Genomic DNA, 23,143 nt, shown 5'->3' with positions numbered 1-23,143 from the left:
CAGATTACTATGAAACTTCTTTCCTGGTTTCACAATATTTATAGATTGTGTAATTCCGGTTTAGTAATACTATAGATAGTTAAGTGCTTAACAGAACAAAATAAAGATTACAAGGAAACTTAAATGTTGATGGCCTAGCTTATAAATACAATGCTAATTATAGCTTTTCAAAGAAAAAGTTAAATGGGGAAAATAATGGGGTCGCATGGGCCAAACTCAATATACTTATAATGAGTTTCTTAGGTAAATAGAATCTGATAATATGCTAAGCGCATGTTACTTGACTTTCCTTTATGCCACCTCTAGTGTGGGCTTATAAAATATATTTATTTATTTATTTATTTATTTATTTATTTATTTATTTATTTATTTGAAAGAGAAAGAGGACTCCCCAGATGGCCACAGTGACCAAGGCTGGGCTAGGTTATGGCCTGGAGCTTCATCCAGGTTTCCCACGTGGGCAGCAGGGGCCCAAACACTAGGCATCTTCTGTTCCTTTTCCCAGACCATTAGTTGGGAGCTGGACCAGAACTGGAGCATCTGTGACTAGAACTTATTGAAGGGTGCAAGAGAGATCACACCAGACAAATCTAGGATGTATTAAGGAGTCTTTATTAGCCAAGCTTGGTGATGGCAGTGCCCACTAGAAATTAGCAAATGAAGTCTCTGTGGCAATCCAGTCTGAATCGAAACCCTGAGAGGAACAAAGGTCATTAACCTGAAGTCTGTCTGTTAAACTAAAGACCTATGTCCCAGCTTCCCCAGCAAAGTAAGTTATCCTAAGAGATGTGCAGTGAACTACCTGAACACATTTATAAAGCTGAAAATATTCACCCTTTTTTGGCTTCTCTGTCCACATTCTGTTACTGCTAGACCTCATCTCTCCTGGAACTCTTGAAAGTACACAGATTAGAAATACAAAGCACCTTAGCATTTGCTTCTTCAGTGACTCACCCAAGCAGTGAGCAAAGGGTGAGGAATACAGACATACAGGGGCCATGCTCAGGGGCTACCTGTCCTCAGAGTCTGTCCACAGGAAGCCGGAGAGCACACAGGTATTGGGGAGGCCAAGAGTTGGAATGCCAGAGCAATGGAAGCACAGGACCAAGAGAGCGAGCCCCCTCCCTGTCATGGGCCTTGATGGGGGCATGCGTTGGGAGTGGTTAAGCACCAATGCAATGCCTACCTGTGGAAGGGGCAGATGTCTCATTGAAGGAGTGCTTGATTTACCTCAAAGATGCAGTTGGATGGGTGAGTTTGAGAGAGGTCAGATAGTACAGGTGGCAAAGGAAGAAGTGGAGATTGTTGAACAAAAGGCCATCAACCCAAGGATGGAAAAGGGAGACATTGCTTCTCACTCTGCGAAAGTGTTCCTTTGACCCCGTTGTGTGTGGTACCCAATTCTATAGGGACGCTCTAGGAAAGAAGTGGAAGGTAGTTTCTATGAAATGTTTTAGCATGGACAGGAAGATTATCAGTGCTTCGGGAAAATATGTTCCTTATAGTTTCATTAAGAATGCAAGTAAAATACCTTTTATTGTATTTTCAGTGTAAAGATACTTCAGAAAAAGCATACTTTAAAATGTTTTGTGTTTTGATGAAAAAGCTGCTATGAAAACCTGAAGAGATTGCTGCTCTTACTGTGGTTGGAAAGTCTTGCTTTTTTAATATCATGTACTAGACATTGTGAAATACGAGTTGAATTGGTCACTAGGAGGCAAAATCCAGGGACAGACAATCCTGGCGTTTGAATGTGTTTTTATGTTGGATAGTGAGTTAGTGAGCTAAGTATCATTCCTATGTTAAAGGCTGGTATATAACTCTTTAAACTACCTTAGACATATGAGTTATTTTAAAGGTAGCATTTTTTTAAAGATTGAAATAAAGGTTGCTTGTAGTTCCCACCCCCCACCAGTGTGTCTGTTGAAGTCAGTGGAGCAATAGTAGTTTATAGTTCAGTTCTGTTTAAGTTTTGTTTTGTAGTGACTTTTGGTTCTCTCTGGCAAAGAATAGTAGCAAGGAATAGATTTGAGGGAAATTTAAGACAATTGATGATATTGAATTATAAGTAATTTCCTATATTGAATTGTAAGTAATTTTCTGTTGGTATTCATTTATGTTTTTAAATTTAAGTGTTTGATTAAGAACAAGAGAGGTTTAACTTAGTGCTAGGTTGCTTTTTTAAAAATATTTTTTTTTAATTGGAAAGTCAGATTTACAGAGAGAAGAATCTTCTGTTCACTGGTCTGCGGGTTCACTCCCCAACTGGCCACAGTGGCCGGAGCTGACCTGAAGCCAGGAGCCCTGAGCCTCTTCCAGGTCTCCCACGCAGGTATAGGGTCCCAAGGCTTTGAGCCTTCCTCGACTGCTTTCTCAGGCCCCAAGCAGGGAGCTAGAAGGGAAGAGGGGGTCACCAGGATCTGAGCCAGGGCCCATTTGGGATCCTGGTGTGTGCAAGGCGAGGACTTTAGTCACTAGGCTACCACACTGGGCCCAAAGGATATTTACTATTCTTCGTGGAATTGTAGCTTTTTTTGTTTGTGACCTCAGATTTTACCAAGATTTCTCTTCTCTCCACCTCTGGCAGGTACTGTTTTTTGCTCAGCTACCAGTGAACCCGTGCATTTATTCAAAAAGAATGACAGGGAGAGAGGGAAGGAGACAAAGATGTTTCATTTACTGGTTCACTCCCCAAACGGCCACAACAACCAGGTCTAGGCTAGGCTGAGGCCCAGAACCAGCAACTCCAACTGTATCTCCTACCTGGGTGGCAGGTGCTCAAGTACAGGGGTCGTCTTCCTTCCCGGGGCACATGGGCACGTTAGCAAGAAGTTGGATTAAAAGCAGAGTAGCAGGGATTCGATCTGACATTCAGATGTGTGGTATAGGTATTCTGTGCAGAGGTTTACCTTGCTATGCCAAATGCTGGCCCCATACCCATGGTCTGTAACTTTTTTGCATTTCTGCCCTGAAGGGAGTATCTTGCATAGAGGAAAATGCCCTTTTTATCTTTTCTTTCTCTACCCAATTTTATCCTCCACTTGATTATATGGAATCTATCTGTGAGGGAAAAATGGGCTTAGAAATCTACTTGTAGGTACCCAATACTTACTCATTTGCATTTGCACCGATTTTGTGATTTTTGTCCTGTGTAGAGTCACCCCCTCCCTGGCTGCCTTCCCTGTGTGCAGCGGCTGGGAGTTGACAAGAACATGCACTCACTTATTTGCATTTTATGATTGGAATTCTAGGACAGGATGGCTAACTGGCTGGCTGCCCACCTGGTGCCCTACATCTACAGCACATCTTAAGGAAGCTGAAGAGAAAATGCTAAAATGTAAGGTTTTCTTTTTAAATAAATGTAACTGTGATGTTTATTAAAATAGGTCTAATCTATCACAATGGAGATAAGCTTCTGTGAGGTGTTAGTTGGTGGCAGTTGTGCCTTCTTTTGTGCCATCAGCAAGTACCAAATGGCAGTGGGGTGTAGGGGTGACAGGGTGGTTTGTGGGGGTAGGAAGAGCTCAAACCCTTTGGCCTCGGGTTCCTGTTACACTCTTCCAGCGAACTTCTTTTATGGGTGATAGTTGAGATGATACAATCAAAAAGAGTGAATTAAATGGTGTGGGGCTTAGACATTTATCTGTGTGTGTGTAGATGTTTGTCTATTTCTGGTTTTAATCATCTACTAATGTGTTTTCTTGTTTGTTCATTTGAGTGATTCAGGAGTGACTATTTTTGATTATACTCTTAGAAGGGATAATCAGCCATCTTGCATGAATTCCTGCTTACTTCATACCTGAGTCATCCTGGTCAATACAAAGTGACAGAGTGACAGATTTGTCATTATGGTTTATAGTTTACCAAAACAAAAGAAAGATTGTTGACACAGCAAGTTGAACTTCTTCTGTAATGCCAGCATCGGTATGAATGCTGGGTTTGAGCCTCAGCTCCTTTGCTTTTGGCTCAGCTCCCTGCCGATGTGCTGCTGATGTTTTGGGAAAACAGTGGAAGATAACGTGAGTGCTTGGGCCCCTGCACCCACGCGGCAGAGCCTGGTGGAGTTCCACACACGTGGCTTTAGCCTGCACGTTGCAGCCATTTGGAGAGTAGATCGGTGGATGGAAAGAGGACTTTTTCTCTCCTTCCTCTTTCTGGCTGTACCTTTCAAGTAAATAGATAAAACAAAACAACAAAAACAAAAAGCTTTTCTGGAAATAAATAAAAAGCTGGTTGCTTGATTTGTGCATTTAGCACACACACGTTGATTTCCTGACTAGGTTCTAGGGATGTAGACAGGACTACATATGGATTGAGCCCTGCTCCAGCATCAGACAGGAAAGCCAGTGATTAACGCGTAGGGTGAGAGTGCTAATGGGTGTTCCAGATGAGTGTTAGAGGATTCATATAGCTGTGTTCACAATGCTTGGCACTGATACCTGTTGGCTCCTTCTCTAAGCTGGTGACATCTCCCCCCACCCCATTTGTGGACATGGGGTCTGTTATTCTCAAGGACTAGTGAGTTTCTTCTTGATACCCATATGTGCATTACATATGTGGATTGCGCTAGAGGGTGAGAATTCCCAGTTGTATCCTGGGTTTTGTCCATTGCAGATGAATATGCACAGATAATTAAGACATATGTCTGAAGTGTAGCTGTTCAGTTGATAGTTCAGTTGATGTACTTGAATTTCAGATTTTATCTGTAGTCCATTTGGGGTAGTATGTAAAATATTTAGGCTCATAGTATTTTTTTAAACATATTTTTATTGCATTTCATTTTTTTAAATTAATTACATTGCGTTATGTGATACATTTTTTATGCACTGGGATTCCCCCCGCCCCTCCCCACACCCTCCCCACACGGCGGATTGCTCGACCTTGTTGCATTTCCATAGTCCAAATTCAGTTGACATTCCTTCATTGGAGGTATTCACCAAGCATAAAGTCCAGCATCTTATTGTCCTGGTAAGTTCAGTGGTTTCTTGGTGAGACCGTCTCTGGTCTGAAGGTAGAGCCGGCAGAGTATCATCCCAATCAATTAAAAGCCCCAACATAATATTTCCAACCATTTACAACATTGTAGCATTAATTGACATGGTATTGATTAACCAATATGTTAATAGGAAAATGCAGGTTCTCAACCACAACCTGTGACTTCTTCATAGACATTTCAATTTTGGTTTACATTCAACCGTATTCTATACACCTTAAAATGGCTTAGATTGCTATTCAGCTGTCTCATGCCTATTTTAATTTTAGTCTTTAGCAGTTTATAGCATTGAAGCACGTTTTCGCTGAACCTGGCTGTTTTTCGGGTGGTCTAACGCTATAATTCTAACAGGATATATGTCAACAGTTTAGGTGAGCATGTTTAGGAGGGATGTGCAGAGAAATCTTCCATACCCCAGTTAGGAGTAACTAATCTTTGTGTCCCACCCAGTGAGTTATAAGTGCATCCCCGCTGACCGTATCCTGTCTGTTTCTAAGCTTTCCTTGTTGTTCTCTGTCTATCTATTCTAGTTTTGTTTGTTTGTTTGTTTTGAGGGGTTTCTGGAGCGCTCCTGATGGTTATTACGAGAGGGGGTGGGGACCCAAAATTGGAAGCAGACAAGGACCAGAGAAAGCTCCTCTCCCTAGTCCCGAAGGAAGTTTACTGTTCTTCTGTTTCTGCAGACCGCTCAGGGATCCTGGTTGTCGTTCCAGTGACCTTGGATCCTGCTAGGCAGGATTTGGGCTTCTTCCATCCCATGTGGTAGATCCAAATGGGGGTGGGTGACCTCAGAGTTCTTGGTCTCCGAAGGCACTCCATTTCCCCGTGGTCTCCTTGGCAACAGGGATGTAGTCCTCGGTGCTCATACTGATAGTCCTTGGTGAGGATCTAGGAGTCTTCAGGTTTGGGATAAAATAGGCTCATAGTATTGAAGGCAAGTGAGTTTTGATCTATAAAATTGTAATTATTTGCCTTTTCTGAGGCTTGTCCTCAGGTTACCTGTAACCACATGCTGAGTTCCCACCATACCATCACCATGTTTCTATAGAACTTTGAAGTGACTGAGGATTTCAGATGTGTGTTTAATACAGATTCCATTAGTCCTCCTCAGAGTCATGATGGCTTGTTTTTTTTTTAAACATAGTGTTTCCTTTGAGTCTGAGTTCAGTCTCCAGTCCTTGGTCTGTCAGATGGTCTCAAATTTAGGCTGGTTTTCTTCTGTTGATGTCTACAATGCTGGAGCCCTTTAGATCATGGATTCCGAGGTCACTAAATTCCTTTCCAGTTCTGGAAATGTAAGTAATACCCTTGTTGACAGATGTGGAAAAAAAGGCACGAGGTGAGGTGACTTTACAGAAACTTGGCCACAACCGCTTGAGGCTCCTCTGAGGTAAGTCTTACCACTTAGATGTAAAACCTGGTCATTCAGAACTACCGCATCAATAAGATACTTTCCCTAAGGGCTGACCTAGAAAGGGTGAGGATGATATGACAGGATGCCATGTAGTCTCCAGATTGTTGATATTTGACTGCTCTAAGAATACCCCCTTCCCACGAGTATTACACCGAGCAGAATCTCTCCTGTGTTTCCATTAGGTGTCCCCTGCACGTACAAGAAGGAGCCTGTTCGCATATCTAATGGAAACAAAATATGGACACTGAAGTTCTCGCATAGTATTTCAAATAAAACTCCGCTTGTCCTCCTCCATGGTTTTGGAGGAGGTCTGGGACTCTGGGTGTTGAATTTTGGAGATCTTTGCACCGATAGGCCTGTCTATGCTTTTGACCTGCTGGGCTTTGGACGAAGCAGTAGACCCAGGTTTGACAGCGATGCAGAAGAAGTGGAAAATCAGTTTGTGGAGTCCATTGAAGAGTGGAGATGTGCCCTAGGGTTGGACAAAATGATCTTACTTGGTCACAACCTGGGTGGCTTCTTGGCTGCTGCTTACTGTCTGAAGTACCCGTCGAGGTAAGTCCTGCTGGCCAGAGAGGGTGGTGCTGTAATGTGTGTCCACGTGGTAGACGCCAGTTCCTGCCTTTGATGCTGCTGCTGGTGGCTGAGCCTTACATACATAATAAGACGTTCTCCTAAGGGGAGAATAGCCGCAACTAATGGCCAATTAGGTAGCTGAAGTATAAGTCAGATTTTCCTATTAAAATGTACTCTACACATTGATAGACTTGAGAAAGGATTTTGCTAAACTTAGAACTGGTTAAAATTTAATGCTTAATCATAAGACATGATTAAAAACTATTCTGTCTTTATTGTTAACTGTTGTCCTTATCATTTAGTTCTTATCATTTAACAACAAGAACTGTTGTTCTTATCATCTTACCCAGCAAGCTTTTCCTGACTTGTTGAGTTGTAGTAATGGGAGTAAGCTTAGAAGGCAGAAGATACAGATTCTAGTACTAGCTTTGTAATTTAGAGCAAATAAGCTGTAAATTGAATTCCTTATCTCTAAACTACAGAAAATGAATTTTCATAGTGTGTCTTCCAGGGTTTTGATTACACTCTGCCCTAACCTTCCTCACTGTAGAACTGCTTTAATGAGTAGTTACTGTTTGCTTCAAAATCTTTCAGCATCAACTTCTTTTTAACTTTAGTTTTCAATTCTTTACCCTGACATTCATATTGCTACTCTAAGGGGAGGTCACATGTAAGTGCTAAAAAAAATTAGGAGAATGTCTCTGTTTTGTTTATGTATTAGAAATTCAAAAAAAGAATATATGCATTTTTGATTGCCTGTGTATTTTTCCACTGTACTAATTTTTATCCAAAATTGCAACTGACTTTGTTTTTAGAATCTGTGCCTGAAACATGGGATGAGGCTCGTTTTTAGGGTGCCTCTTGGTACAACTCTGTCCCAGTGTGGAACACATTGTGAATTTGTGTGTGTGTATGTGACTCTGTGTGTGTGTGTGTGTGTGTGAATATGAGTGTATGTGAGTGTGTGTGGATGGGAGTGTGTGTGTTTGAGAGAGAAAGAATTTCACCTATGGAGCAGCAGCTCTGTGTTGACATTACTGTCCTCTAGAACAGCCACTTTTCCTCTGCAAATACTTTATTCAAACTTGAGCTTTTAAACCGAATTTTCCTGGAGAGATCATAGTCCTCCTATATGTGCGGACCAGTATCAGTCTTGTGAATTGGCAGAGCTCATTTTTTTTTTTTTTTTTTTTCGAAAGAACCCTAAGCTTTTGTTACTTGGGGTTTTCTGTGTGACCTGCCCTTGGTGGTGAACCTTAGCTGTGTCTGTAGAAAGGAGGCTGTGAATAATTCCCTGGTTAAGCAACAGGGCCGATTGTGGGAGCCAAACTGCTTTTTTTTTTTCTCATCAGGTGCTTATTATGTATGACTGTGGTGTTTACTCTGTGGAGATATGACACGAGACTCTGACTAGACCCTGGTCATGAAACCCTTAAGCTTACAATCCCAACCTTTATAGCTATCCACTGATTAGGTCAGGTGGTGAGATTTCTCATTTGAGATTGTAGATTCTCTAAGGAAATCGGAAGGCTTTAGTCATTCCAGAGCATGTAAAACAGAGCCAGTGATCCCTGCATCAACTGACTGGATTTTAATGCTAAACATAATGCTATGGAGCACTGAGGACCAAAAACCATTCGGTAGTAGCAATAGATGGATATGAGAATGCTTGAAATAATTAGCATATCTGAATGCAGCTGGTTGCCACCAAAATATTGTACTCTTCTGATGCCTACATTCTTAATTGCAGAAAGCCAAATTATTAAGCACGTTAATTTCAACCTTATGACTTTCCCTAGATTTCACACGTCTCAAGGCATAGTCACAGTTAATTCAGCTCAGAACATTATGGTACCCAGAATCTATTTTGTTTCTTAAAAAATATTTACTCAAAAGGCAGAGCAACAAAGAAATGTAGTCAGGTATTCAGACAGGAGGGCTGGACATACCAAGGCACTTACTGGGAGAAAACAGCTTTATCCTTTGGTGCCTGTGGGTCCAGAGGAAAGTGCTTTCTCTCAGTCCTGAGCCCCAAACAAAAGCAGAGTGTGACCTCTTATACCCTAGCACAAGCAAAGGAGCTTTCTAATACATGTTCCATTATACCATGTTTGAGTATTTTAGTGCAGTGGCGCTACTCATACCTTCCCCAGCTGTGTGTACTTTAATTGCTACAGTTGGCCTAATAGCATTACTGTAGTTGAGGTAGTTGGATGTGCGGTGTTTCTCAAAAAACTCCCTCCATCCTCTGTGTCCAAAAGATCCCTGTTTCAAAATCTCTATGGTAGTTAGGCAGGTGTTTTTGTTTGTTTGTTTCACTTTGAGGAGAGGGATCTCCAGGAGTTCCTGCCACAGAGGGGAGAGATAGAAGATAGAGCAACAGTGAGAGAGATCTTCCATCTACTGGTTTACTCCCCAAGTGGCTGCAACTGCCAGGTCTGGGACAAGCTGAAATCAGGAGCCAGGAGTTTCATCTGGATCTCCCACAGGGGGCGTCATGGACCTAGTTACTGGGGTCTTCTGCTACTGCCTTCATTAGCACATTAGCGGGAAGCTGGATGCCAAGACTGAACTGGCACTCCAGCATGGTACAAGAGGCGCCATAACGTGCTGCATTGCCATGTAGGCCCCAAGGTCTCTTTCTTGAATAGAAAACCTTGAAAGGAAGAATTGTAAAGTAAATTTACCTTTATTGCTTGCAGTTTCATCAATTTTCTTTGTCTCTATATTCTATATAGTTAGTAAAACATCAGAACTGGTTATGTTATACCTTTCTAATTTCTTTATGAGAAAAAAATGGATTTTAGATATAAATGGGAAATCCTTTGGTTTTCTGCCTACTGGCTAGTTAATTTACATCTTAAGTCAACATGTCTCAAAAAGACAAGGCAAAGAGGAAATAAATAGATTATATTGTGTGAGAGAGAAGTAGAATGTTCTAACATTTATGCTTGTTCTGCATAATTAATAGCTGTGTAACAAATTTAGTTACTTTAGACGTTTGTTAAAGCTACAAACTAGAATTGAGGCTTTACAGTTTGTTTTTTCCTTCAGGTGTGCTACAGTGTAACACGTAGTATGGGAAAGCAGCCATTCAGTCCCTTGGGCCTCCCTAGCCTTTTCCTCCCTTGCTTTCCAGCATGGCTTCCCTTGAACCGCTGCTCTTAGAGCCCAGAAAAGAGCATGAGCCAGAGTATCTCTTGTTCCTATGGCTAAGTGCTCTGTCCTCAAAAGCTGTTTTCTTTTTTCTTCTTTTTTTTAAAAGATTTATTATTTTTCATTGTAAAGTCAGATATACAGAGAGGAGGAGAGACAGAGAGGAAGATCTTCCATCTGATGATTCACTCCCCAAGTGACTGCAACAGCTGGTGCTGAGCCAGTCTGAAGTCAGGAGCCAGGAACTTCCTCCAGGTCACCCAAATGGGTGCAGTGTTCCAGGGCTTTGGGCCATCCTTGACTGCTTTCCCAGGTTACAAGCAGGGAGGTGGATGGGAAGCGGGGATTAGAAGCAGTGCCCATATGGGTTTCGGGAGTGTTCAAGGTGAGGTCTTTAGTCAACAGGCCACCGCACCGGATTCTGTGCCATTTTCATAGTTGAACTTGTGGCAGTGAGCCTGTGTTTTCCTCAGACTTTTGTTACTGCTTGAAAACTGAATAATAAATTGTTGTCCTTTATGTAAAAGTTAAAATGAGTCTGCTGCTAATAAATTGGTGATGAAGGAAATGCTCTAATACTGTGTTCAGCCAGTTGGTTGTGTTTAAACAATACTGTGACTTTGTGTTCTGGGCCATTTTGTTTTCATTCTGTAAGAAGAACTGTCTAAAGAGGCAGCTAAAGCTCTATCCACAGATTAAGTCACATCTATCTTTCTAAAATAGATACCAAATGTAAGGAATGTCCCTGGGCTTCATCATACCCTGCATCCGTTTATCCATCAGGCATGTGCCAGGTAGTACCCAGTAATACCCGGGATGCAGGGCCCAGTGGGGAATGAAGGGGAACTGAGCAGAGTCCACATGTGAGTGTTCCTGTAGGGAGTGCTGGGGATGAGGGGAGGCGGGCCATGTGTGAGAACAGTGGATGAGCTTGCTATAAGGGCTCCCTAAAAGAGTTGCTGCTTGAGCAGAGGTCCCAGCAGGATGAAAGTTCTAGTCAGCCGGACAGAAACTGCAGTGGCTGTATGCTGGCCAGGAAGACCAGCATGTCTGCTTCGTAGATGACACCAAATACAGACACTACCCACCCACTTGTTCCTCTAAAGCTACCTTCTTTTATGCCAGTCTTCTTACCAGTGTCTGGTCGTAGAGATGGCATCTGTAATTGCATTACAGAGAGTACAGCCTCTTGCTGGGGAGGCGGCTTGGGCTGCTGTTTTGTAAAGCTGACTTTATAAGGAATAGCAAGCCAGGTGGAAACGCCACAGTGCCGTCACCTTTCCTTCGTCCGTGTACTTATTTTTTGAATTGTCCTTCCCCATACAAAGACAGTTTTATAGATATTTTTGGCAAACTGAGGAAGGGAAGATATGGACGCGTTGAACATAGGAAGTGGTCAGAGGTGGCAGTTTGTGGCAGCAAGTCTTTGAGGAGCCAAGCGTCTGTTGGAGATGCGAGACCTCTCAGCTCAGAGGAGAGCTCAGTGATGTGATGGAGCGAGCAATGTTTGCATCTGAGATGGAGTACGGACCAGCCTTCCCTTAGGTCTGAAAAGTCTTGAAGTTCTGTGAATATTGAATTTGGCGGAACGGCAGTCAGGACCATGGGCAAGAGGAGCAAAGTGCAGCACATTGACCATAGAGTGAGGTGCTGCAGCGCATGACCTACAGCCTGGCCGGGTCTCCGTTGGCACCGTTAGGCTTTTGACAAGCATGTGAATTTGACAGTCTGCGATTGGGAAGAGTTTAGAAAGATAAAGCCAAAGAACGGGAAGCAACTAGGGCATGAAGAAAAGCGGGTTTGGGATCTGGTGTTGCTGTGTGGGGAATACTTGGTACACGTGACTGTTGAGGGCCGCCTCTCAAAGATCCTGCCATTGCTTGGGAGCCATTTACTGAAGTTGAAGGCATTGCTGTTTTGGAGTTGGGAGGCTGCTGGCGGAGGAGTACCACCTGGGCTCTCAATTCCTTAGGCTGTTGCTGGATTATCAGGCCCTTTCCAAGGAGTTGGAAGCCATCACAACAGGCTCCCTTAGGAGCTTCCATAGGGAAGAGGCAGCAGCAGCTGCTGCTATGGCTGCTACTGCCAGCATTGCTGGAACCAGCCCGTGCCTGTGAGCAGAGCAGCCCCACCTCCAGGAATTATGACTACTCCATCTGGTAAGAGTCCCCCATGCCATAGTTGCACAATGGCACTTCCCACTGCTCACGTGCCCTCTGGGAATGAGACCCGCCCCAACAGGAATTAAGAGGCCCAGCTCTCGCAGGAATGTGCCCCTCCAAGACCCTGGGATCTACCTCAGTCATCTTCCTCTTGCAGTGTACCTTGTGAAATTGTGCAGTGGTTATGGCCTTTTTGTCCCATCTTTCTGCACTGATAATAGCTGAGAATGAATGATGTATACAACAGCTTAAACAATTTTACAAAAAGTTTAGTCAAGATACCCAGACCATGTTATACTACAATAGGTTACAGCCGCTCTGTACTTCCCCAGTGATAGGTTTTCGGATGTTTTTACCTTGACTATTTCCCCTTGGCCTTGGTTGGCCCTGTCTCCAGATTGCACAGATCTGGGCTGAGCGATCTGTATTGTCTCCTGTTGAGAAGAAAAGCTGTTCTGTATGACCTAGTGTTGGAGATATTCAGTTCATTGTTCCTTGTGCCTTTTCTGTCCTCCCTGCTGGGGCTTGGAGCCAACAGGAGTTACCTGGGGCTACCTTGGCAGTGCCTACTTTGGACTCTGGCTCTTGAGTTCCTCCTGATATTTTTCCTTGTTCCTTCCCTCATTCCATGTATATAGCTGCTTGTTATTTATGGTTGATGACTGACCTCTAAATATCTAAATCTGAATCTGGTCCCAGTGGGTTGGTTCAAGCTCACTGCTTTGTCCTTAAGGCATAATCTGCTTGGGCCCAGCGGCATGGCTTAGCGGCTAAAAGTCCTTGCCTGAACACGCAGGGATATCATATGGGCGCCAGTTCTAATCCCAGTGGCTTCACTTCCCATCCACCTCCCTGCTTGTGGCCTGGGAAAGCAGTCGAGGCTGACCCAAAGCCTTGGGATCCTGCACCCATTTGGGTGACCTGGAGGAAGTTCCTGGCTCCTGACTTCAGACTGCCTCAGCACCAGCTGTTGCGGTCACTTGGGGAGTAAATCATCGGACGGAAGATCCTTCTCTCTGTCTCTCCTCCTTTCTGTATATCTGACTTTCCGATAATAAATAAATAAATCTTTAAAAAAAAAAAAAGACATAATCTGTTCACCGTCTTCAAACTCAAGGCCAGCCCTGATAACTAGTATCTTTTCATGGTTCAAAAGGATGGGTTGTTCTTTTGTTCCCGCTCTACTGGTTCTTTGTTTTTCCTGTAGTTTAAGTCAGTCTCTGATTCTTAACAAAAGTTGAAAACTTCTAGTAGGGTGACTCACATGTACTGATTGGAACTTTTCCTTACCCTGCTTGTGGGCTGACAGTTCCATCAACATGTCTTCCATGGAATATTGGAGAGTAGGATTTGGGTAATTCTTTTTTTAAAAAAGATTTATTTTATTTTTGTTAAAAAGTCAGATATACAGAGAGGAGGAGACAGAGATTGATTCATTCCACAAGTGGCCGTTGATTCACTGCCCAAGCAGCCGCAATGGTTAGAGCTGAGTCAGTCTGAAGCCAGGAGCCCAGAGCCTCTTCCAGGTCTCCCACATGAGTGCAGGGCCCCAAGGCTTTGGGCTGTCCTCCACTGCTTTCCCAGGCCACAAGCAGGGAGCTAGCTGGATGGGAAGTGGGGCTGCAGGATTAGAACCAGTGACCATATGGGATCCTGGCACATTCAAGGTGAGAACTTACAGCCACTAAGCTACTACGCTGGGCCCAGGTTTAGATAATTCTAATGCTTAGATACTCATTAAAACCAAGTAGCTGCTATCAAATGAGGAGATAATCTTTTTGCTGGAAATGGAAATGAGATGATAGCCTGGGAACTTAGTCTGGTCCAAGGTTATAACCTGTGAACCACAGCCTGTGATCAGGCTTTCCTGGGAGTAAATGTACAACTGCCTGCTGCTCGCCTTGCTGAGGACTTGTCTTCCTGGGCTCTCTGGAATAAATTCTGCCTGGACGGTCTTTATTTCCTCAATTACAGCCACCTTGCATTTTCTGCATAACCACCAACCTCAGTACTTTGCAAGGTTTGTCTTATTAAAACCTTATCACCAGTAACTGTTTTTGAGGTCTTTTGCATGTAGCAGATTATTTGTAACTACAGTTTAGACATTAGTTTTAAAAATTTAACCATATCCCTCAGAATCTGATACCTGTGTGAGGGTATCTGTAACAGAGGTTTTGTGGGCCCGTACTCCTGTTTTAATGTATTGTTCTAAACAATACAACTTATTAAAATAGGCTAGTTTTTCAACCTTTAAGTTTACTTTATTGCCCACAAATGCGTGATGATCTGCAAAATTAATACAAGAGGTTTTCCAAAAGTTCATGGAGAATGCATGTTATGAGAAAACTATGCATAGAATTCAAATTTTTTTGTACTTAAATGACTTTTTTTGCATTAAACACCATGTTTCATTCCATTTTTCTACAGACTTTTTGAAATACCATCAAATAAGAAATTCCAGTAATGTTCTAATGTCAGCTGGGGATCAGAAAAATCCGGGCCGGGCCAACTCCCATGCATAGTACGCTGACTGCTTTATGAAGGTTGTGTGTCCTTGCAGACGAGGATGCAGGGACACATGAGAGAGCTTGCGATGGAGCCTCTGGCAGGGCAGACACCACGCTGGGCTCTGAGGTGCAGGATCCATCGTCACGGGCCATTTACTCCTTTACAAAACTCAAAAGGGACATCTCCGCTCACACATACACTTTGCAAAACTTGTTCAACTGACATTTTAACCTACGGATGATATTTTGAATAAGGCAAGCTAAAACTGAGGCCAAACCAATCATTTATCTGGAGAGTGATGGGGCATCCCTCTGTCATTTTGCTTTGTTCTTGGGTCAGCAGATTAGAAAGAGCCTTAAAGAGAGTAGGAAAGAAACCTTAGTAAATTTGTTAGATAATATTAACAGCCCTTTAGGATGGGGTATCTTTTATTAAAGAGTATATTTGCTTCTTTCAGAGGTAAGTCAGTAAGTGAATAATCTGGCTGTTTCTGACATGAATCTCAACAAGGTGGGGATTTCATTAACTCCTCTCATAGCTCTCTGGCTCACCTCCAATTTTTGCTACTGCAAGTGTCGTTGTTTGTAATAAGAAAAGGAAGTTAGAACCTGGCTGAATGTGAGAGACAGTCTTCACCATTAAAAAACAAAAAACTAATTTCCCCAAACGCATTAGACAGTATTGTCATATAAGACCTTTGAGACTGAAGACGTAAGATCACTGCGCATATGGTATTGTCCACATGACGGTTCTCAATGCAGAGTCATCATTCAGTTCTGTGGTCTTACGAGCACTGTGAAGTCAGGCATACAGTGTTAACAATGTTAGAGCTGGGGTTCATAACATAAGCTTTACTCCTCTGTCCCTTGTGGCTGAGGATAGAAAACCTGCTCCCAGTAGCCTGTTGGTGTCTTTGTGTGTTGGGAGATGTGGGTTCGAGCTCTGGTTCTACATTAGCTAGAGTTGTAGTTAGGAGTGGCTTTTGTGGCACAGCTCAGCCTCCTTCCTACCTGAAACAATAGGAGGGCCAGGTGCCCTCCAAGGGCCCACAGAGCTCGATTTCTGTCTCTGCTCTAAAGTCGTGTTTGGAGAAACAAACTCACGGCAAAATGACTCATTACTCAGTCATCCTTCTGTGTACTAACCAAAATAATAAAACTGATTTTATATACAATGCCCTTGTTTTAGTTTCTGTTTCCATTCTGACTCAGGTAAAGGACTTTAGAATCCTTGTTGGCTCTTGTCAGGAGATTCTGGGTGGTATTTGTTGGCCTCCTTAGTTACAGTTGAACATTACATTGTATCAGAGAGACCTTTGAGCTTTGGTTTGAATTTTTGATACAGCCATGTGGAACAACACAAATAGTTCTGACCCCTTCTCAGCAAGAAGTTTTGTAAGGTGGAAAATTAAAACTACCATTTATAATAAACAATTTTATATGAAGATAGTCTGAAGGTTTTCTGTTTCTTTGATTGGCAAAGAAGAAAACTGGGAAAAGATTAGAAATCAAATCTGTTGTCACTGTATCAAGATGTCATGGAGATCAGACAGGCCATTTCTCGTTAAGCAGTTTCCAAAATCCCAAATAAAGGAAGGCGGCATTGTGGTATAGCAGGTAAACCCGCCTCCCGTGACACTGGCACCCCATATGGACGTGCTGGTTCATGTCCCAGCTGTTCCCTTTCTAGTCCAGCTCCTTGCTGATGGCCTGGGAAAAGGGATGGAAGATGATCCAAGTGTTGGTGCTCCTGCCACCCACATGGGAGACCCACTGAAGCTTCTGACTCCTGACTTAAAGTTGGCTCAGCTCTGGCAATTGCAACCATCTGAGAAGTGAATTAGTGAATGGAAAATCATTCTGTTTTTCCATCGATGACTCTTTCAAATAAATAGAGCTGAAAAAAAATCCCTTAAGTCTAGCTCATATTACCTTCATGTTCATGAAAAGTCCTTTTAAACCCACTTTGAGTCCTAACTTACATTTTTAGAATTGTTGATTCATAGATGATATATGGTGGGGTTCTTGGGAGTCTCTGGCCAGTACCTAGCAGTGAATCACCAGAGACAGATCAGAGAGATACATGCCTGCTTATTGCCAATCAAGTACAAGCTTATATAGGGAGGGGCAGGGAAAATAATTTCTGGGGTAGCAACAGTGGTTCTATAGGGTATGAATATATATGATGTATCACAAGCTTAGTCAGTCAGCCTATAGGTCAAGTACATGACTGGTGGTCATGTACATCACCAAGTGGCACTGTGTAGCCCACCATATCCTCAAACTGTTTACAAGAAACAGGTTTTTGATAAGGGTAGGTGGGGGTAGGAGGTGAGCCTGTTACCAGAAAGTACCCAGTTACCTGAAGACGTAGATGGGGGAGGGAAGCACATCAGGGCGCTCTGGCCTCCGATCAGTGGCAGTAGGCCATGGCTGGGGAGCCTCCGGGCATCTGCTGCGCTCACCAAGTCACCCAGAGGCCTCAAGGTGTGCATTGATTTGATGGGTCTTAGGGCAAACAAGGTGTCTCTAGGCATACTCCGAAGCCATGGGATCTCTAGGCATCTGCCAGGGCCCCACCAGGGGCCTCTGGCCCTTAGCATAGGCCAGGTAGGCTGAAACCCAACCAGGCACAGGCTTGCCCACAGGGAGAATGATATCCCTGTCTAATGAGAACGTGGGCGACAGGTAACGGCTCAGGTGATTGGGTCTCTTGTCACCTACTTGGGAGACCCAAACAGGAATCGTGCTCATGCCTGTCTATACACACATACTGTCTCCCTGCCATTCAGCTAAATAGAAATTACATTTTTTAATGTTATATTGATCTTTGATCATTTCTGGAGTGTTAACCTGAGAGTTTTCTGGGTAGCCAATCCCTACACCGTTTGCTAGCGTATAGCTTGAATAACGACAGCTGCACTCTTTGCTTGTTTCTCAAGAAACATAATTACATACTGCCGCCAAAATCTTTTATTATTTACATTTTGAGATTAAAAATAAAGTCCTCTTTGAATAATATACCTTTCAAATACTACCAAATTTCAAAAATTTTAATGATTGATGTATGTATTTAAAAGGTAGAATTACAGCCTGATGTAGTAGCCAAGTGGCAAAAGTCCTTGCCTTGCACACACCGAGATCCTGAATGGGCACCGGTTCTAATACTGGCTGCTCCTCTGCTTCCTCTCTGTCTCTCCTCCTTTCTGTATATCTGCCTTTCCATAAAAATAAATAAATATTTTTAAAAAGGTAGAGTTGGAGAGAGAGAGAGATAAGAGAGATCTGCACTCATTGGGTCACTCCCCAAATGGCTGCAATGGCTGGAGCTAGACCAGGCTGAAGCCAGGAGGCTGAACTCTGTCCAGGTCTCCCACGTATGTGGCAGGGGCCTAAGGACTTGGGCCATCTTCCATTTTCCTAACCACATTAGCATGGAATTTGATTGGAAGTAGAGCAGCTGGAACTCCAGGTGGTGCTACATAGGGTACTGACTACCTCCTGAATATCAGAAACTTATATATACTAACAATAGAACATATATAACCTGTTATTCCTTAGTATTCTCTTTAATGTGATGAGTTGTAATGTTTAAAATTTTTAATTAGTATTTAACAGATTCAGTGTGATTATATTGTAGATATAATTCTAGGAACATAGTGATATTCCCTTCCTTCCTCTCCCTCCCTCCCACCCCACTTCCTTTTCCTTCTTTTTTTGTTTCTGAGATAATATATTTTAAATTTACATTATAGTTAAAAGTATTTGTATGTCACTGAAAAAGTTTAGTAAGTAAGAAGTAGAAAACCCTGCTTTAGTGGGAATACAGACAATGGCTGTGAACGATAATGGAATGAAAAAATCGCTATTTTGTCCATATATAGTGAATTTTAAAGTAATCACAGATCACTAAAACTATAGTACTATAACATGCTCCTTTTTAAAAGATTTTTTTTTTTATTTGAAAGGCAGATTTACAGAGAGGAGAGAGGTTTTCCATCTGCTGGCTCACTCCCCAAATGGCCACAACAGCTTGAGCATAGCTGATCCAGAGCCAGGAGCCTCTTCCAGGTTTCCCATATTGGTGCAGGGGCCCAAGGATTTGATCCATCTTCTGCTGCTTTCCCAGGCCACAGGCAGCGAGTTGGATCAGAAGTGGAGCACCTGGGATTAGAATCAGTGTCCATATGGGATGCTGGTGCTGGCAGGTGGTCGATTGGCCTGTTGAGCCACTATGCTGGCCGCTATAGTAGTATAACGTTCTTAACTAGAGCATTGACAAAGATATAAAGAAAAGTTTTACAGAACTTTATTTGCAGCAACACTGATGGATTTCCTTCCTTGCTTGCTATCGCTAATTTTTTTTTTTAATTTTAGATCCCACATACAAGAGATAACACACATTATTTGTCTTTCTGGGTCCAGCTTATTTTACTGAATATGATGTCCCATCCATCTTGCTACAAATGGTAGACCTTCATTCTGTTAATAGCTGAATAATGTTTCATTGTGTATATACACCATAATTTCCTTATCCATTCATCTAATGATGGATACCTTGATTAATTCCAAATTTGGGCTATTGTGAACAATACTGCTATGAACATGGTTGTGTACGTAACTCTTTGATTCATTGTGTTGAAATCTCTTGGGTAGTGGGATTGCCCAATCAGATTGCAAGTCTGTTTATTGTTTTTAAATATCCACAGTGGTTGCATTAATTTACATTCCTAGTAGCAGTGTTGAAATGTTCCCTTTCTCGGCATCCTTGCACCACTGAAAGGAGCATTGTTGCTCTCTGGAGTTTGGGTTTTGTCATTTTGACAAGGGTGAGGTGATATCTTAGTGTGCTGTTGATTTGCATTTCCGTGACAGCTAATGATGCTGAATCTTTTTTTTTTAATATATTTGTTGTTCTGTATTTCTTCCTAGAACTGTCTGTTGAAATCTTTTGCCCATTTCTCGACTAGATGGTTTTTCTGTTGTTGAGTTTAAGTTGCTAAAATATTTGAGATATTAATCCTTTGTGCAGTAGGAGATTCACAGATGTTTTTCTCATTCTGTTGGATGTCTCTTCATTCTGTTGATTGTTTCTTTCCTGTACAAAAGCCCTAAGTTTGCAGTTGTTGCCTGTGTTATCGGGTCTCATCGAAGAAGTCATCCCCTACATCAGTATCTTAGTGTCTCTTGTGTATTTTCTCTAGCAGCTTCATCGTCTCAGGTCTTAACCTTAGGTCTTTGGCCCATCTTGAGTTTATTTTTACATATGGTTAGAAATCATGGATCTGATTTCATTTTTCTTCACACGTACACCCAATTTTGTCAGCATCATTTGTTGAAGAGATCATCTTACTCTACCGTATGGTCTGAGCACTTTTGTAAAAAAAATCAGTTGAATGTATGTATGTGGATTAGTTTCTGAGCTCTTTATTCCATTCCATTGATCTGTGTATTGCTTTTTATGTTAGTATGATACTGCTTTAATTATGATTGCTTTGTTTGGAGTCAGTTAAAGTGATGCCCCCAGCTTGATTTTATTCTTGTTAAAGTTGCTTTGGCTATTCTGGGTCTTTTGTAATTCCATGTGAATTTTAGATTGCTTTACCTAATTCTGTAAAGAATGTCTTAAGTATTTTGATTGCAGCGAAGCTGTAGATTGCTTTAGGTAGTATAGATGCTTTAAGGATGTTGATTCTTATTAGTATGTAGTTCTTCATAGTGGTTTCTTATGACCTTTTGTGCTTCAGTGATGCCAGGTGTAATGTTTCCTTTTTCATCTCTAATTTTACTTGTGCTTTTTCTCTTTTTCCTCTGTCAGTCTGCCTAGAGGTTTATCTATTATGTTTATCTTCTCAAAAACTAACTTTTTGTTTTGTTAATCTCATTTTTTTGTTTTAATGTCATCTATTTCTGCTCTGATTCTTATGATTTCTGGTCCCCTGCTGATTTTTGGTTTGTCTTATTCTTGTTTTTCTAAATATTTAAGATGTATCATTAGATCTTCAAGATATTTCTCTTTTTTCTGAAGTAGGCACTTAATGCTATGAACTTCCCTTTTAGTGCTGCTTTTGCTGCATCCTATAGGTCTTGATATGTTGCTTTCATTTTCATTTCTTTTAAGAAAGTTTTTGGTTTCCTTTTTAACTTCTTTAATGACCCATTGATCAGTCAGTAGCATGTCGTTTAATTTCCAAGTATTTGTGAACGTTCTATTGTTCTTCCTGTTGGTTTCTAGTTTTATTTCCTTGTGATCTGAGAAGATACATGGTATGATTATAATCTTTTTAAATTTGCCGAGACTTAATTTGTGGCCCAATATGTGGTCTGTCCTAGAAAGTGTTCCATGTGCTGCTGAGAAGAATGTGTATTTTGTAGTTGTGGTAAAATGTCCTGTAAATACATCTGTTAGATCCATTTGCTTGATAGTATGTTTCAACTGTTACGTACCTTTGTTGATTTTCTATCTGAACTGTCTGTCCATTGATGATAGTGGAGTATTGAAGTCACCCACTGTTATTGTACTGGAGTCTATCTATCCTTTTAGATCTAATGATACTTGCTGTATACATTTGGGTGGTCTTATGTTGGGTGCATATATATTTATGCTTATTATGTCTTCTTGCTGAATTGAACCTTTTATTGAAATATAATGTCCTCTTTTATCTCTTTTTAAAGGTTTAGTTTAAAGTCTGTTTTATCTAATATCAGAATAACTATGTCTGCTCATTTTTGGATTCTGTTTGCTTGGTAAATCTTTTTCCAACCCTTCTTTTTGTCTCTGTGTCTTTGTGAAGTGAATTTCTTGTATGCGGAATTTATTTTGGAGTCTTTTTTAAGATTTATGTAGACAAGGAGAGACAGAGAGAAAGAGCTTCTGTCTGCTGGTTTACTCCCCACATGGCCACAATGGCTGAAGCTGAGCTGATCCAAAGCCACAAACCAGGTATCCCACGTGGGTGCAAGGTCCCAATGACTTGGATCATCCTCCACTGCTTTCCTAGGCCATAATCAGAGAGTTGGATCGGTAATGGAGCTGCTGGGACATGAACTAGTGCCCGAATGGGATGTCATGCTTGCAGGTGGAGGATTAGCTATAGTGCCAGATCCTAGGGATCATGGTTTTGTATCCATTTAGCCAAGTTAAGTCTTTTGGTTAGTGAATTTAACCCATTTACATTTAAGGTTAGTTTTGATAGATAAGAACTAAGAACTTCAGAATATGCTGAAGTTCATTACCCAGATCTCTGAGGGCGGGTGCAGATTTTTTCTATGGTCTGCTTCTGAGGGTAGCCCCAAGAAGCTAAGGCTCATGTAGAGTGAGTGAGCAATAGCTCTGGGGCCATTGCCCCAAACTCCCAAAGTTGTAAGGTACAGAGGATCTGTCTTTTGCCCAAATATTGGCCTGTCTCTGACTATGATGCTATGATGCTAGTAGGAACATATCAGAAGTGTAGTCAGGATGTTTGTGTGTGTGTGTGTTTTGCTGCTGAGTATGGCATTCACACAGGTCAAAGAAGGGAGGAAAGCAATGAATGCAGCTGACCTGTCCATGCTTCATTTGGCCTTGTTGTCCTGAGGTATGAGTGGGTCAGAAGAACACAACTAGCAATGGTGGGAAGAGTAAGGTTCCAAAAGAAATTAGGAGATGGTGATGGGGGAGAGAGGGTACTTGAGAGAAGATCTTTGAAGCCAGGCATACCCATTCTAGCCCAGCAGTTGCTTTGACCCCAGTCAGCTCCCCAGACTGAAGTACAAGTCGGTGGGTGACTGTAGAATCCCATCTCACATGAAACCTTACTGTAGTAAGGTGGTGGTTCACGGAAGGCAGCTGACCGTGCCATTTGACTATTGGCAGTGCTGACTCTGCCTTCCCTCCTTCTGTCCCACAGTCTTCATTGTTTCTTTATCTGTGTTCTTTACCTACAGTTCCCATCAATCAGACCCCTGGAAGCGTAGTTCTTATTCTTTTCATATCCCAGAGCAACTTAGTGTGACTCTACCCCGTTCAGCCATCTCAGATCCTCTCATGCGATGATTTTTGAAGATGATTCATTCCACCTTTACTTTATGTTTTTTTTATGATCTCAAGAATTTACCTAATGAACTTAAATCTCTCTCCAACAGGGTGAGTCATCTAATTTTAGTGGAGCCTTGGGGTTTTCCTGAGCGACCAGACCTTGCTGATCAAGACCGACCCATTCCTGTGTGGATCAGAGCCCTGGGAGCAGCACTGACTCCTTTTAACCCTTTAGCTGGCCTCAGGATTGCGGGGCCCTTCGGTGAGTCCAAGACGGCAGAGTGTCTATAGATTAGCAGCAGAAGAGTATTAGTCACC

The 23,143-nt window shown here is 42.1% G+C and overlaps 1 protein-coding gene across 1 annotated transcript in view; it reads left to right on the top strand.

The window, feature by feature from the left end:
* ABHD5 (abhydrolase domain containing 5, lysophosphatidic acid acyltransferase) overlaps positions 1-23,143 on the top strand; it is a 33,629-nt gene that overhangs the window by 5,125 nt on the left and 5,361 nt on the right. Inside the window, exons 2-4 of the mRNA XM_004581396.3 lie at positions 3,252-3,337; positions 6,590-6,962; positions 22,933-23,087. Coding sequence (XP_004581453.1) covers positions 3,252-3,337; positions 6,590-6,962; positions 22,933-23,087 — 614 coding nt within the window. The remainder of the gene's footprint in view (positions 1-3,251; positions 3,338-6,589; positions 6,963-22,932; positions 23,088-23,143) is intronic.

Source organism: Ochotona princeps, chromosome 21 (genome assembly GCF_030435755.1).
Source record: "Ochotona princeps isolate mOchPri1 chromosome 21, mOchPri1.hap1, whole genome shotgun sequence".
In the NCBI taxonomy this organism is placed as follows: domain Eukaryota; kingdom Metazoa; phylum Chordata; class Mammalia; order Lagomorpha; family Ochotonidae; genus Ochotona; species Ochotona princeps.
This window is presented reverse-complemented; position numbering and strand designations above follow the sequence as displayed.